Source organism: Aquarana catesbeiana, linkage group LG09 (genome assembly GCF_042186555.1).
Source record: "Aquarana catesbeiana isolate 2022-GZ linkage group LG09, ASM4218655v1, whole genome shotgun sequence".
Classification (NCBI taxonomy): Eukaryota; Metazoa; Chordata; class Amphibia; order Anura; family Ranidae; genus Aquarana; species Aquarana catesbeiana.
The window spans coordinates 194,836,045-194,853,394 of record NC_133332.1 but is presented as its reverse complement, the minus strand read 5'-3'; the positions used below and the strand labels follow the sequence as shown (position 1 = coordinate 194,853,394).

At 41.0% G+C, this 17,350-nt stretch overlaps 1 protein-coding gene across 3 annotated transcripts; it reads right to left on the bottom strand.

The window, feature by feature from the left end:
- Nucleotides 1-1,790: 1,790 nt before the first annotated feature.
- Nucleotides 1,791-15,082, bottom strand: LOC141108168 (G-protein coupled receptor 12-like). Of its 3 annotated transcripts, none has more exons than XM_073599487.1 (3): nt 14,771-15,082; nt 13,808-14,099; nt 1,791-12,372 (listed from the first exon to the last, which is right to left on the bottom strand). In XM_073599487.1, the coding sequence occupies exon 3, from the start codon at nt 12,368-12,370 to the stop codon at nt 11,348-11,350; it is 1,023 nt and encodes a 340-aa protein (XP_073455588.1). In that variant the 5' UTR covers nt 12,371-12,372; nt 13,808-14,099; nt 14,771-15,082; the 3' UTR covers nt 1,791-11,347. The 3 variants fall into 3 exon arrangements, 2 of the variants coding, with proteins under 2 accessions (XP_073455588.1, XP_073455589.1); XM_073599488.1 differs by lacking the exon at nt 14,771-15,082 and having other exon boundaries at nt 13,808-13,868; nt 13,909-14,666; XR_012236016.1 differs by lacking the exon at nt 14,771-15,082 and having other exon boundaries at nt 1,791-5,186; nt 13,808-14,666.
- Between the last annotated feature and the right edge of the window lie 2,268 nt (nt 15,083-17,350).

Genomic DNA, 17,350 nt, shown 5'->3' with positions numbered 1-17,350 from the left:
GAGGCAAGAAGAAAAAACACTAGTGCACACCGGAACGAATCAGTGCATCACGGATGCGATTGGATTTGAATCGGAGCGTGGTACGTAACAGTGAAATGAATAAAATGTTTGCCCTGACAGCGGCACGAATTGGTCGTGCTGCGACTGACAGCGAACCAAGCTCTGGTGCAGGTGCTGGATGAGGCCGAAACATTTTTTTTTTTTTTCGACTGCGACAAACGACGAGTCAGACTGTGGAGCACAGAATGAAATGAGACCAAGACAACTGGGGTGCGCCAGGACGAATCGGTGCATCTCGGATGCTACTGGATTCGAATCGGTGTATCTCGGATGCTACTGGATTCGAATCCGGGCGTGGTACGTGACAGTGATATGAGTGAAATGATGAAATGAATGAAATGATTTGTCATGGTAGAGGCACGTGCCATGACAGAGGCAGGAATCGGTCATGCCGCAACTGCGACTGACAACGAACCGGACTCTGGAGCATGTACTGAAATGTGGCCAAAAATACCTGGGGCACGCCGGAACGATTCGTTGCATCACGAATGCGACTAGATTCGAATCGGAACGTGATACGTGACGGTGAAATGATCTCCCATTACAGAGGCACGAATCGTGAGCCGTAAACTGCGACTGACAATGAACCGGACTCTGGAGCATGTACTGAAATGAGGCCAAATAATAACTGGGGCACACCGGGATGAATCGGTGCATCACAGATGCAACTAGATTCGAATCAGAGCGCAGTACATGACGGTGAAATGAGTGAAATGAGTGAAATGATTGAAATGATAAGCCATGACAGAGGCACGAATCTGTGTGCCGTAATTGCGACTGATAACGAACCGGACTGTGGAGCATAGTATAAAACCTGAGACAAGAACAACTGAGACACGGCCGGACATTCAGGTGCGAAGCAGATGCAACTGGATTCTAATCAGAGTGTGGTATGTAAAAATGAATGAAAAATGTTTTAGAAATGATAGGGGCACGAATCCGTGGCTGAGTGCTACGGCTACGTGCAGGGTTTCTTAACAAATCACTCGTAAGATCCGTATCGGGGTTTGAGCAACACGGTATCTAGCAAATGGTGATACATGAAATGAAGAAATGTCAACGAAACCCTACCTGCGACAGCCGAGCCAGACACGTTTGTACGAAAAACTATGATCGGGAACGAAAGCCTCTCAGAAACTGCAAACGGGAACCAAAAGCCGCTGAAATTTCGAACGCGCAACTCACGAACGCCGAGTTGGAAGAGTCTGCCTAGTGACGTAATGTACCGTGTACAGGAAACCGACAAAGACCACAGGCGAGCAGGCTGGTTAAATACCCCCCAGGCTCCTCCCATAAATTCAGGCCACCATACTGGTCTTCATATATATATATATATATATATATATATATATATTAGTATTCCTCATTGCTTACTTCAAATAGATCTAATACTGTAGATGTATCTAAAAAGCAAATTTATCCAAATGCAAAACAATTAGCAACCACTGTCATTTAAAACCTGCCAACTGCTCCAGTTACTCTGAAAAATGTTGTGTACTAACTCAAGCCTTGTGCTTGACTGCATAAGACTGTCGTCATGCACAAATGGCTGCAGTCTTATGGGGGGAGGCTGTAGACAAACAATATTTAAAGGACACAGAGAATTTGCTTTTTAACTGTTATACCTCTTGTGTAATAGAAAGAGTGTACTATAGGAGAAAGTTTTTTTGCTTTCTAAGTTTTACGTAATAAAAGGTAGAGATTTAATAAAGGACAATAGAAAGTCTTGATTTGAATTGGAAAGCTACATTTTATTGAAGGTACAAAATGAGCTGCCAAAAGTATCACACATTTGCATTTGACACAATCTCATATAAAAAAAATAATAATTTGGAACTCATGTAGAGAGTCTGTCCCTTTCACAGAAGGACAAGACAAGTAGATAAAATAATCTGAAATGATAAAAAAATAGACTACAGTCCATTTCATGCTTTGACTTGTAACATCCAGGAAACATATGGCGTCATCTGACATTGGAAAACACTTTGATCATGCAATGGGAAGATCGACCAACTCTGTTCTGGACAAAGAGGAGTAGTTAGGGTTTAACTGCCAGCTCCCATACTGAAGACATTTGCACAAAATAAGGTATGGGTTCTTATAAAACCAGAACGGAGAAAGATCATATTATACAACAAGCTTATGTCACCAAATAAAACACTTTAGTATAACACCAACCCAGCTCAAAATTGGACAAGTAATAACCAAATGACCCTAATGTTGTAATATTTAACTCATTTAAGAGGTTTTCAAGCAAAACTGGAGATGTAATACTGATTCAAGAATTATAACCCTTATTTCTCAAAACAAGTGAAGGAAGAAATATTCTTTTTGCTCATGTCAATCAATTTTCCTGTACAGCACAGGTATATACTATCTGGCTTTTATAAGCATCAAACGGGTCAGCCTTCACTCTTATAATAGATGTATTTCAACCCAAAATGATCAATATTTTACCTTAAAAACCAAAGTACGTTTTTATCAATACTTTTATATACCCAGCTTATCATTACAGTTGTCAACTCTCCAAATTTACTACGAAGAATCCAGAATTGGCATAGAAGTAGTAATAACATTAATGATTATAATAACATGGCACCCATTGAACAGCTGTCAGATAAGGCTTACAAGAGATGGACAGTAGACCTTGTTGGCATGAGACAAATCTCTATCCATGAAACAACAGATCTTGAGAGCACTTTACAGTTAATGGTCCATTCTTTATGACTGAGAGCCACAGATATGTAAGACATCATAAGATCATCAGTTAATAAGCAGAGACATTAAATTGTACAGACATGTTACAGACCAACAGCTGTATTTTATCCCTTCAGCACCGTGTGCATCTGCCATTAGAACATAATGACTGCATTCTTATACATATTGCAAAGCAGAGCAAATAGACAAAATATATGGAAAAAAACAAAACACAACAGTGCAAAATAAAGGTTCTTGCCCGTGTTTTCTATTATTCAGGTACCAAAAAAAAATCTTTTCCACTGAGATTGTAAATTCTTTATGGGATAAATTATTTAGGTTGCTGTAGTCTTGTTGACTTCTGTGCAGATTAAGAAATGTGCATATTTAAAAAGGGGCACATGCAGGATCTTCATGAATTTTATGTCAGTCTTATTATTTATCATACAAACTAAATGCTTTTTTTAAATTCAGTATTTGGAAAGATTAGATAACAATAAAGCATAGGGCAAAAAAAAATCGACAATTATGGCCTCTTTCTTTCCATTTATGAAATAAATATTCCAAACACCTGCTGTTTAGCTTAAACAAGGGTGATAAACTTAGTTTTACTGTTACTGTTAATGTCCTTTAAGCTGCTTTTCTTATATGGTAAAAGGGGGTCTACAATAACTATCCCCCTCGTTAGTGCTACTGTCCTCATATATTTCTAGGTCAATTCCTTTCTTTTGGGCTAGAAGAGGTAGTCCTATGGGGTTGTTTTCCCAGACATTGTCAGTTTTTATACAGGGTTTTGATGATTAACATCAAGGCTTAGATATTATTTTAATAACATCATTAAAATGAAATATCCTTTGTTCTGCACTAATTCTTTTACACGGTGCAGTGGAAATTCTCCTGTATCAGGATTGTATAAATAAAGAAATAACCCTTATTTTGGCAACATGGCTACTAAAAGTTTTGTTGCAATGTTAGTGACAGTGACATCTATATATACATTATGGAGATCTTCTTAGTACATTGGACCTTCTGCAAAAGATTACATCATTATGTTATCAATGATATCCCCTTTCTTTATTAGTAGGATAACTTGATATCAATACTTTATAGATCTTTACAGACAGACTTTAAATAGAAGTTTGGGATTAAAAAAACAAACATTCATACTTATCTAGGTGGATGCAGCATCGATCTGTTGCTGCATCTGTCCCCTGCTGCCTCTACACCCAGAACTGAGCAATCAAAGGCTATTGATTGCTCAGTTCTTGGTCTTTAGTGAGCAGAGAACCAGTGGCTGTCAGTCACTGGCTCTCTGCTCCAGCCCTGCAGCCCTCACTATAGAGGTTGAGTCAGCTCCCAGTCAAGGCATCTGGGTGGATCCCTACATTAAAGTCGAGATCTCTTCAGTGTCTGGACCGGCTGATTATGGGTCACAGAAGTGCAGAAGGAAGTGCAATCCTGTGATCCGCAGGAGAAGTAGGGCCAAAAGAGCCTTGGCCCTACTTCTCCTTTAACACATAAAACATTATGCCACATATAAGGTTATCCTTTTTATACATACTACTTTCCAGTTAAATAAGTAACTAAATTGACCCCATTATAATAGCCACAGCAGATGTAAAGGTCTGGAGGACCTCGCCATCATAGTACCTAACTTGTAAAAGAAACTGGCAGGTGGTTTATCTCCACATTTACCAAAGATTGAAACATCACATTTGAGTTGTCTGACCTTTTAAAGTCCAACTGGCTTTAAAAGTCTAAATGGCCAAAATATTTTTTAAGTTGTCAGTAGAGTCGAGAAGAATTGATCCTCTGTTAGGTGTCTATTGTTGACCATGACTTTGTTAGGTTGATTTCACTTCTAATAGAGTCACCACAGCAAGAAGAGAGACACAGACTGAAATAAAATCCTAAGGTTTTAACAACTTCATAATCTATCCCGATCAAAAAAAAAAATATTTTGACTATAGATAGGCTTTAGGTATGATATGACATAATTATTAAAATAGTCACACGGTGCACAAGGAAATACTAAACATCCTTAAGATTCAAATTTGCCACTGCTCACCAGCACCAAGCTGGACAAGGTACAAGACTGCCACATATTACAGATTTACTACAGTTAGATTTATCATTGTAAAGTATTGAGATTCCAAAATGTTTTGATGCATACTACTGTTAAACACATAATGAGGCACTGAAGGGGTTCTATACAGCATTGACAAAGTGCATTGTTTTGTTAAGTGCATCATAGATTGTTACCAGTCGTCTTCCGTAACAGTTCTTTAAGGTATACATGATTCTTTGTCCTAAACAATATTCCGTCTTCTGCCGGACATTGCTGCTTTCCAGGGACAGTAAAGGAAACTGGAAATAATGAATTGTGTTGCCCATAGCAGCTATTCTGTTTCTTGTTTTCCTTTTTAAACCTGAGGTAGAAAAATGAAATTTAAACTGTGCTTTTTTGCTATGGGTAATACTTCCAAATCTCCTTTCTTCCACTTCAATAGATTGCCTCTTGTTTCATCTGAGACCTAACATTCTGTTGTTCACATTGCACACTATACACTACACTTTTATAACAGAGATTATGTTACTTAAATGTCATTCTGGTAGTGGTAGTAGTGACCTTATGTCAAATGAAGGTTTGAGAAAATCATAGTCAAGTTGACAGCCTTAAGATGACCAACCAAATCGGTATAAATTATTAGAGGTGCAATGGAACAGATGCACTATGGATCTTCCATAAGAGATCAGTTTGGAGAGGTGTAAAATAAGCAAACAACTATTTGTGGATGCTTTGCCCAGAATGTAAGTCAAAGAGAAACAAGTTCAAAAACTTAGGTCAATTGAAACAAAGTTTAACATTATTTCATGAACTAGCACCCCCTTTATCAGGGTTATGATTTGATAAAATACATATAATACTGTATATTAATTCACTATTTATAGTGTATATATAAAGACAAAGGTTAAAGGCATTGGAACGTACATGGTGCACATATCATTCAAGGTCCATAACCTAATACAATCAAAGGCACGCAGGATTTGACAGGCTATGTAAAACGCATATGTTTATAACACATTTTTCTAAAAACCTTCAGAAAGGTGGGCTGCAACCCATTGAAACATTTGTAGAATAAACCAAAGCCTTATTTCAATACCTGACAAGTCCTGCAAAAGCCTCTGTTCTCATTAGTATATTGAAGGGACACTGTTACTCCAAAATTTGTTAGCTACTTTTCAGAGCTGACCCCACTCTTCAAATGTCCTTTTTCTCTATTGGCTGCAACTCAGAAATAACCACCATGTATGATTGTTTTGGTTTTATGCTTGTACAAATGTAATAATGAACGAGGGTAGTTTGGTTAATTTGAACTAGGAAACAAAAATCAACTTAAAAGAAAATGTCATGTGTAAACTGCAGTAGCCCATGGCAATGTTTTAGAGATCATAGCCTGGCTGATCAAACTACAGTAAACATGGCAAACTTATTCTTACATGGCAATATTATTTGCAGTAAGTGCATGCCCACTGCAGGCTTTCATAAAAAAAAAAAAATCAGCAAAGGATGAATTCTGATATGTTACTTTGTACATTGCTCTCTCAATTAATCTCAGTTTATATTCCTCCAGCTCCATAAGTACTGTTAGATACTCAGAAATTTTGGCTCAAAAAAATGCTTGCCTTACAATTTAGGCCTCATGCACATGGATGTTTGCTAGGCAAAATATGCCTAGCATAAATATCTAGACATGTGCACACTGAAATATTTTGTTTCGGAATTTCGTTTTTGTCCGAAAAATACATTTATTTAGTTACTCCCGGACTTTTTTTTATTTATTTCGTTTCGTTAAAAAATGCAATCGTCCGAAAATCCGAAATAATTAAGGTCGAATCTGTCATTAAAGGCTTATGGTGTCTGTCGAATGTTCTAAGAAGATTCGACGGAGCAGCTAAACTGTACAACGCCGCAATCGTACATTTCCGGTCGAATGTTCCGCTTACAAGCTATAGTAGAATTCTTGTATGACACTAGTAATAATTATATTTATTAATTATTATTACTAGTCAACCAACATTATAATTCTTCTATAGCCTATGGGTGGAGCATTAGATCATAAATGTCGGCTCGCGGCGACTGCTTCGTCGAATCTTCATGTTGAATCTTTTCTCTCTATGTCGAATAATCTTGGACTAATAGAGTTAGGTTAGGCACATTCAACCTTTTTTGCTATTGTCTCTATAATGTCGAATCTTTTCTCTCTATGTAGAATAATCTTGGACTAATAGAGCTAAGGTTAGGCACATTCGACCACAGGTTCAATGGACACAGAACACTATTGTCAGCATCATGTCGAATCTCCTATCCATATCGAACTGTTGCCGCAATGAAAACAAAAATAAAGCATTTGTTTATGTCGGATCTTTCGGTTTTACGAAAATACCCGAAATTCGGACGAAAATGCATTCAGACGAAAACGAATGCACGAATTTATATCTATAAATATCCCGGCGTCTTCCCACACAGAGGTGCCGCAAGGAGGGCATACAGCTGCCCATAGAAGTGAATGGCAAAACGTCCCTGCACTTGTAAAGACAGAGATGATTCTGCATCTTAGCATTAACCCACAAATGCAGGCACAGTACCTTTCCGGAACGTGAGACAAGATGGTGTACAGCCATTCACTTCTATGGTCAGCTCTATGCCCACCTGTAGCATATTTTATGTCTGCAAACATCCATGTACATGTAGCCTAAGATCCCTCCCTCCAGCTACAGATGCTTGTTGAGACCATTGATATTTATTCTATTTGAATTTGGTATCAAAACTTTCTTACTTTAATACTACTCAAGATTGTTTGTTATATAAAATTCTGAACAAAATACAGTTTGAGTCCTTGAATTAAATAAAAAGGATTCTGGCAGAAAATCCATACAGGATCATGGGGATCATTAAAACATTTTTTGTTCCCCATTGTTATTTTAAATAGATATTTTAGACTCATTTAGTTTTTAGCTGTTTGTTAGTTTTGTGGCAACTATAAACGTGACTGGTGGGCTGATTTCTGCAGCCTTGTAATTAACTGTTTGACTGCAAATAATACTCTTGGCTTTATAAAACAAGCCTTCTTCTCTGCTGAACTTGCAGTGGTGAGTAATCAATTAACATTTTTGCAATGTAAAGCCAACATCATAAATATCAGCAGCAATGGGAGGGCAGACTTCAGAAAGTTACTTTGCAGACACTATAATTAAATGAAATACTATCCAGTTAATGTAAACACCAATGTAAATTTCAGTAAATAGAAAGTATTTACTAAAATATTACAATTAAATTGCCACATGCCTTTGATGAGCAAATGCTATTGGTGATAACCAAAAAAAGTGTTTAGATCAATGTGCAACATAAAAAAGTTTTCATTGTAACAGTATAATATATTGTAGTTATCTTTCTAGATAAGGGAGTGACTAAGAGGTCAGGTACTTCTAATAAGCCCTCAGGTCTTGAACTGGACCAGAACGTCCATCACTTACTTCCTCTACACATCCTATCAGTTTTGTGAAAACTATCTTACTACCTAGGAAGCCTGTCACTCTGGACGTTTGAGCATCAGTCACTTCCAAAACTTCCATCCCTCCTGGAAGGCAAAGCAATATTTGAAAATACAAAATAGGTTAATTTACCAAGACTGGAGCATGGAGAATCTGGAGCAGCTGTGCATGGCAACCAATCAGCTTGTATCTTTCAAAACGTAACTGAACAAACTGAAGTTAGAAGATGATTGGTTACAATTTACAGCTGCTCCAGATTCTTTCTGCTCCAGTTGTAGTAAACATCCCCCAATAATGTGTATTAAAGCAGAACTAAACCCTCTTATCCTTTACAGCTAATAAAGCTGCCGTTTTAGCCTCTGTTTGATCTCCAGCTGCTATATGTGTTTAGTTATGACACCAGCCATTGATAGCTTAGCAATTCAGTTGAGAGCACAAGCAACGGTGACAGTTGTCATTCATGGCATGCATTGAATATAACCGTTTTGTGAAATGAGTAATTGATGGGTTTAGTTCTGCTTTAAGCACTGCAGTACTACTTCACTCTCCAAAAAAGAAAGGAACTTTTTGACACAAAATGCCATTTACCTTAAGGAGTGCAAAAAAAAAAACCTTCAAGGATTATGATATACAGTAGATACGGTGGCAGTATTAACATTGACAATGAGCGAGACTCGAGCTACCATAGTTAAATTCTGTAGCCAAAACTTTTTTCTTAGTTTTGGATAGAGTTGGAGAGGGCACCTTAAAGAGATTTCTCCTCACTCCCTGTTTTGGGATGTTTTACCAGACAGGAAGTGAAACAAAGTCTGCAACAGGAAAACAGACGATAAAAAGCTGAAAGGGGTTTAAGCATTCCACTACATTTTTGCTTTGGTCTGTGTTGCTGGGCGTAAGATTCCTTCACTTCCTGTCTGGTGAAAAGATGGTTGTCCCTTGGACAGGAAGTAAGAGAAATTTGTTTTACTGAGCCCCAGGAATCCGTAAAACTCCAGCAGAAGTTCCAATCCGTCTCCATGCTATTTAAAACAGAAAAAAAGTGTGGACTATAGATACACTTTTAGCACAAGGTGCCACAGAACTTAGGGGTGGCTCTGAGTTCAGTATTTCATGTAAACCCTCGTTATACCACCTCCTAACATATTAGAAGTAAACATGTGTTATTAAAATGCAAAACTTTCTGGAGTTTACCAAAACAGGAGATGATATAGAGAGTATTGTGTAAGTGATGTTTTTCTACACAGCTCAAAGTGTCCACAAGTATCAGAGTAGATTTTTGCAGATAAAGCTTATTTGAGACCACCACTTTGTGATGTCCATGACTGTCCGTCCTAATAGTTATCTATATATCATTTAGACAAGATGGAAGTTACGCTTGGCCTATATGTGTGCTGCTCTTAAATGACCGTATCTATGTTTTTTTGAGGGTTAAGGATAGTCACTATTCACTAGGGCTGCCTAAATCTGTCAGATCTGCTCTTCATCAATGATAGCCAGTTCACATGGCTCTTTTGCCACTAAGGAGAAGTCTCCATCTGTACATCTGTGGGGTGTTTAACTTTCTGCAAATAGGCCCAAAGAACAATTCTGTCCCTAGTTAACTTCCTTCCCCCTGAGATGATGGATAACTAAGCACACAATACACAGAAAAATTCAATACAGGGATGTATCAATTTATGTGGCAGTATGGGATTTTTCATATTCTGTATATTATGAATTGCTCTGTTGCCTAAACATTCATGTGTTACAATGTCTGCTGGCTCTTTAAATAATGTTCGTTCATTAAACACCTCCAATATGTACAATACGATATTAGTGTTTCAGACAACATTGTGCTTAGTGAGGTGTTAAGGGAAAATTCTTTTGATATGGGCAGCACAGTGGTGTAGTGATTAGCTCTTTCACTTAGCAGCAAAAAGGGTCACTGGTTCAAATCCTGACTACGACACCATCTGCCTGGAGTTTGCATGTTCTCCCTGTGCCTGTGTGGGTTTCCTCCGGGTACTCCGGTTTCCTCCCACGCTCTAAAGACATGCTGGTAGGTTAATTGGATCCTGTCTAAACTGGCCCTAGTATGTATGAATGTGTGTTAGGGACCTTAGATTGTAAGCTCCTTGAGGGTAGGGACTGATGTGAATGTACAATGTATATGGAAAGCTCTGCGTAAATTGACGGTGCTATATAAGTACCTAAAATAAATTAAAAAATAAAATAAATACCAATCTAAGCTGACACTGGAAGGTACAGTGGATATGTCTGTCTTTGTAACCCCTGCTGAACAAAGAGTATACATGTGACCAATTTTCTCCAAAAGAAGTCTGTGAAAAACAATATATATCATTGTTTCTTTTAAGCTGAATGGTCTCACAATTCATGTTAAAAAGTACAGCTTTCAAAGTCAAGGGAGCTACACTATTAATACTTGAGCCAGCAAACATAGCTTACAGACCAGATTGCGGCAATTACTTTTTTCAGTACTTGGTTGTTATGGGTAGTATGACTTATAGTTATAAAGTACTTTACAAGACACTTTTTTACCCATAGGAGCTCACACGAAAGGCCCAAAAATATTTCCAACCATATCTGACCACCTAAAAGATGACCAATTATTTGCAGCTTATGTTACTGATTCATCATTTTGAATGATTGCAGAGTTCAATAACTGAATTAAAAGTGATAAACAGGAGGTATTATATATAGTGTTCCCAATGCCACTGAGTAGAATAGACTGGACAACAGACTTAGAGGTTCTTCACAAAGATTTCATTCCCATAACATTCAGCTTAATAGGAACAATGGTGAGGGCCAAAGTTTATCTCCATAAGCAAAACTGGATATTTAGCTAATGTCCCTATGGGCAGCTGGGAAATAATTTAAATAGTTAAAACAGTAAGTGCATCTTTGAATGTTCCTTTGACAATCTAAAGCAACACATCTATATAATAAACTGTAAAAAATAAAGCAACAATTTGACATCTTTTTTTTCCTCCTTTCCAACTTGGCACAATCAGTCTCAAAAGTGCCCTTTCGGTCCCTATACATCACTGGAAGTTCTGGGCCCAGATAGAAACCTGGGTGGGATACAACCACAGCAGGCAAGCCATAGTGATTTCTGTATGTCTGGGTTTCTGAAAGCATAAATAATGGGGTTGATGACAGAATTGAAGGTGGCTGGCAGAACCAATGAGTACGTGTATATCATAGGGTAACTTGAGTCAGCGACCAATGAATACACAGCAAAGGGAATCCAGCAAAGTGCAAAAGTACCCAATATGAGAGACAAGGTTGAAACTCCCTTCCTGGTGCTGGAGGCGTGAGATGTGGCCATAAACTGGTGCTGCACTGCAATCTGCTGGGCATGGCGGAAAGCGATCCTGCATATTTGCAGGTAGAGTTGCATCATCAGGGCGAAGAGAAGGAGGAAGGTCACTGCCAATACGGCTGCATTGTTTTTTGTTACCGGTCTCAGGACACTGCAGGAGGACTGTTCTCTAACACAGTTCCAACCCATGATGGGTAATAAACCAATGCAGATACACAGGGCCCACAGCAGGATTAGAATTATATAAGTGAAAGTCAGTGTTCTCTCTGTGTGGTAGGTAAGGGCATTGTAGAGAGACAGGTATCTGTCCACTGTGATAGCTAGAAGGCTGCAGACAGAGGCTGAGAAGGCAGCTAACAGCAGCCCTGCAGAGCTCAGTGTGGCCACTTCATTATTAAACACATATAGGACTACAAAATTCACAATAAGTCCCACACCTGCAAATAGATCTGCCAGTGCCAGGCTGCCGATGAGTATAAACATGGGGGCACGGAGCGTGGGCGTATAGAAGAGTATAGCTATCACAATTGAGTTTTCACATGCCATGATGGTTCCTGTTACACACAGAATAATGTCCCATGGATTGACAGTCTCATCCGGAGACAGGTCGGATGTGGTAACGGTGGAGGTGTTGGTGTCCCATGGGTCGTAGGGGTGATGGGACATCCTTCCAGAGGAAGCATTGTGGAAATACAGCAGTTGATCCATGGCTGCAGCTGCAGGCTGGTGAAGCATTTCTGCACATCAAATCAGATGGAAAGAGAAAGAGAAAGAAAAGTGATAATTGAGGGACACCATCCAGAGACACAGAGCTGGAACCCTCAATGTCAGATTTTATATGCATATGTTGTAGAGTGTGACTTTGGTGTGCTAATCACTGAAAATGATTCTGCTACATGGTGTCAGGACGTAATGATTTCATGTCATTATGAGAAAAAATTAGACTCATTCTAGAAAACAGCTAGCTACAAAGAGAATATATGACTACAATTTTCATTCATGTCTATTCAATGTATGGAACTTAACCCATCAGTTGTCAATGAAAATCAACGCTGCCTTCTTCTGAGGATAAAATCCTACTTTTTTAGATTTCTGTTTTTCCCATTCAGATGTAAAATGATCAGGCCACATGTATGGTGTATAAATGATCTTGATCTTGCAGGTTCTGGGTGCCTTTGTGCTAGCAGTCTCCTTCCTCCCCAGCCAAGGTGAGCTGAAAAGAAAGAGTCTTTCTGTGCACGTCTGTTCCTACAGAGATGATTACACAGTTTACGCCTGTGCTTCGGCTGCTCAGGAAAGCTGAAAACGATAGGATATATTTATCTTAATAACAATAGATCCAAGGATAAGCTATGGTGCAAGCCTCCCAGCTAAAATCTCCTGTCCCTGGATACATCCATGTGTTTATCCAGCACCTAGGATGGCTACTGTCTATTTGTTGACTGGATTAGACTGACCATAAAGGATTTCTCTAAGGTAAGGCTATAACATATATATCTCCTTGTGCTGGAGAGTGGAGACAGATCATTAACACCACTGCTACGCGCTCTGCAGCTTGCTATTGCAGGGCACCCTCTGCGTTTAACCTGCATCTTGGAACATCTGCAGCCATACCTTGATCCTACATATGACCACATGATGGATTTGATATAAATCTCTTTTTTTATTACGCTGAATGCAACTGACATAAGACTGCACAGAAGATGACTCTCTCCTGGAGGGGCCTGCACTGCAGCTCCTAATGTGCAAGATCAATGCACCCACTTCTAGCCAGCATGCTCAGCCCTTGTTCGTAGCAGAGTGGCGAGGCTAGGGCTACCTACGTCATACGCCGCTGTGTACTATGGATGCATAGCGTTGCACAGGAACTATTTATACCTATGGATATTTATATGATAGAGAGGTCTAAAATGTGCATTGAAATTCAATCACAGCATTCTATTTCTAGGTGGCTCTTTATGTTTGTAAATCAATGTGAATGTGTTCAATTATTTAAATACCTGTTGTTACAATAATGATAAGAACTATTATTAGCAAGATAGTTCTAAAAATGACTGGATCACCTCTAAATAAAGCAGATTTCTTTTTTGATGAATGACATAAGACAGGTGGCAGTATGTTGTGCCCTATGGGTAGACCCCCCTGAGCCCAGCAGACATGCCATGTTCTTACCTTCCTCCGGGTCTGTCCAGCTCGGTGCTCCTTGTCCTAGTGCTGCCAGTCCTCCCTGGTCCCTCTGAGTCCTCCCTGGTCACTCTCAGTCCTTCCCGATCACTCTCAGTCCTTCCCGATCACTCTCAGTCCTTCCCGATCACTCTCAGTCCTCGGATCCCATTGCTAATGCTGCTGCTTGCCAGAGCTCTGCCTTTGACTTGCACTTAATATTCTTGCCCCATTGGGTCTGCTGAGAAATCTCAGCTCTGACGTCAAAGTGTTCGCTGATATTCATGATCGGCTCCCAAGTCTGTGAATCAGAAGGGGGCTGTGAGCGGAATAATAAGGAGTCGGTGCACAGGGCGCTGGAATTTCATTCATAAGATTGTGTGCGGGGACACGCCCCCTGAGGGTCAGCTACACACTGCCGGCGCTGCCTACTTGCTGACTACTAACTGCTGCCTGCTTACTGCAACCCCGACCTGTCATCACACCTGTCACACCTGTCACCCCACCTGTCATCCCTGACCTGTCACACCTGCATTTATTACATCTCCTGCAGACATTTCTATAGCAGCCAGCACTCATCATACACTGACAACAACAAGTAGCACATTATTCTTATCCATGGGGGTTTATATGATTCATTTGTATTATTTTTTATTAGGAATATCTCCCATGTATTTTGCCGACCCTTGTCATTACCAATCATGCTTTCTCTTCCCGACAAGATCCAGCAGCCCCTATGTAAGGGACAGAAAATGGCAACGGCTGTCAATCCCCGGTCAGGCCCCGCCCAGCCGCCTCTAAGCCCGCCCCCCGGGGGTTGACGTCCGATGGAGCGCTGGGTGATGTCATTGGCTCAGAGCTGTCATTATTAACCCTGGCGGGGCTGGGGGGGTGAGGTTGTCCCCGGCTCTCCTGCGTCATGTGTGTGCCCCCCACCAAGTCCATACACTGCCCCCACCTTCAAGACAATACCTGGCTGTTTCCATAGGAATGAGGAATCCCTGACCCCCTCCATCCATGGCTGCGTGTGCTGTACACTGCGTGCTGGAGGATCTGATCGCCGCTCACAAGGATCTCTTTGTGTGGGTTCGGGAGTCCCCGGGGACTGTGTGCGGTCCTCATAGATCGGGGGTCCCGGGTCCCCGCAGCGTCTTTGGGCTCCATCTACTAAGACATAACTTGACGCAATGCACCACATCGGTCACCGACACCTTCTATGGGGCACATCCTCATAGACGGCCATGTACATGACACCCGACACTAAGGGGCACTGATCACCCTATTCCATGTACATGACACCCGACACTAAGGGGCACTGATCACCCTATTCCATGTACATGACACCCGACACTAAGGGGCACTGATCACCCTATTCCATGTACATGACACCCGACACTAAGGGGCACTGATCACCCTAATCCAAGTACATGACACCCGATAATAAGGGGCACTGATCACCCTAATCCAAGTACATGACACCCGACAACAAGGGGCACTGATCACCCTAATCCATATACATGACACCCGACAACAAGGGGCACTGATCAACCTAATCCAAGTACATGACACCCGACAACAAGGGGCACTGATCACCCTAATCCATATACATGACACCCGACAATAAGGGGCACTGGTCAACCTAATCCAAGTACATGACACCCGACAACAAGGGGCACTGATCACCCTAATCCAAGTACATGACACCCGACAACAAGGGGCACTGATCACCCTAATCCATATACATGACACCCGACAATAAAAGACACTAATCACTCTGATCCACTGATTGCCCTGATCCATGTACACCCGACAATAAGGGGCACTGATCACCCTACTCTTTGTACATGACACCCGACAATAAGGGGCACTGATCACCCTAATCCATATACATGACACCCGACAATAAAGGACACTAATCACCCCTGATCCATGTATTTTACACCAGACAATAAGGGACACTGATTACCCTGATCCATGTACAGGACACCCGACAATAAAAGACACTGATCACCCTGATCCATGTACACCCGACAATAAGGGGCACTGATCACCCTGATCTATGTACAGGACACCCGACAATTAGAGGCACTGATCACCCTGATCCATGTACATGACACCCGAAAATAAGGGGCAATGATCACCCTACTACATGTTCAGGACACCCGACAATAAGGGGCACTGATTACCCTGATCCATGTACAGGACACCCGACAATAAAAGACACTGATCACCCAGGTCCATGTACACCCGACAATAAGGGGCACTGATCACCCTAATCCATGTACAGGACACCCGACAATAAAAGACACTAATCACTCTGATCCATGTATTTTACACCCGACAATAAGAGACACTGATCACTCTAATCCATGTACAGGGCACCCCACAATAAGAGACACTGATCACCCTGATCCATGTACAGGATACCCCACAATAAGGGGCACTGATCACTCTGATTCATGTATATTACACCCCACAATAAGGGGCACTGATCACTCTGATCCATGTACATGACACCCCACAATAAGAGACACTGATCACCCTCCATGTACAGGACATCCTACAATAAGGGGCACTGATCACCCTGATCCATGTACAGGACACCCCACAATAAGGGGCACTGATCACCCTGATCCATGTGCAGGACACCTGACAATTAGAGGCACTGATCACCCTGATTCATGTACATGACACCCAACAATAAAAGACACTGATCACCCTGATCCATGTACAGGACACACAACAATAAAATACACTAATCCTCCTGATCCATGTATAGTATACCCAACAATAAGGGGCACTGATCACCCTGATCCATGTACATGACACATGACAATAAAAGGCACTAATCCCCCTAAACCATGTGCATGACACCCGACAATAAGGGACACTGATCCATGTACATGACACTCGACAATAAGAGATCACCCTATAGTACATGCGACAACAATGGGTACTGATCACTCTGATCCATGTACATGACACATGACAACAAAAGGCACTGATCCCCCTAAATCATGTACATGACACCCGACAATAAGGGACACTGATCACCCTGAGCCATGTACATGACACTAAACAATAAGAGATCATCCTATAGTACACCCGACAATAAGGGGCAATGATCACCCTACTCCATGTACAGGACACCCGACAATAAGGGGCACTGATCACCCTAATCCATGTACAGGACACCCGACAATAAGGGGCACCGATCACCCTAATCCATGTACATGATACCCGACCATAAGGGGCAATGATCACCCTAATCCATGTACATGACACCCGACAATAAGGGGCACTGATCACCCTAATCCATGTACATGACACCCGACAATAAAAGACACTAATCACCCCTGATCCATGTATTTTACACCAGACAATAAGGGACACTGATTACCCTGATCCATGTATAGGACACCCCACAATAAGGGGCATTGATCACCCTGGTCCATGTACAGGACACCAGACAATTAGAGGCACTGATAACCCTGATCCATGTACAGGACACCCAACAATAAGGGGCACTGATCACCCTGGTCCATGTACAGG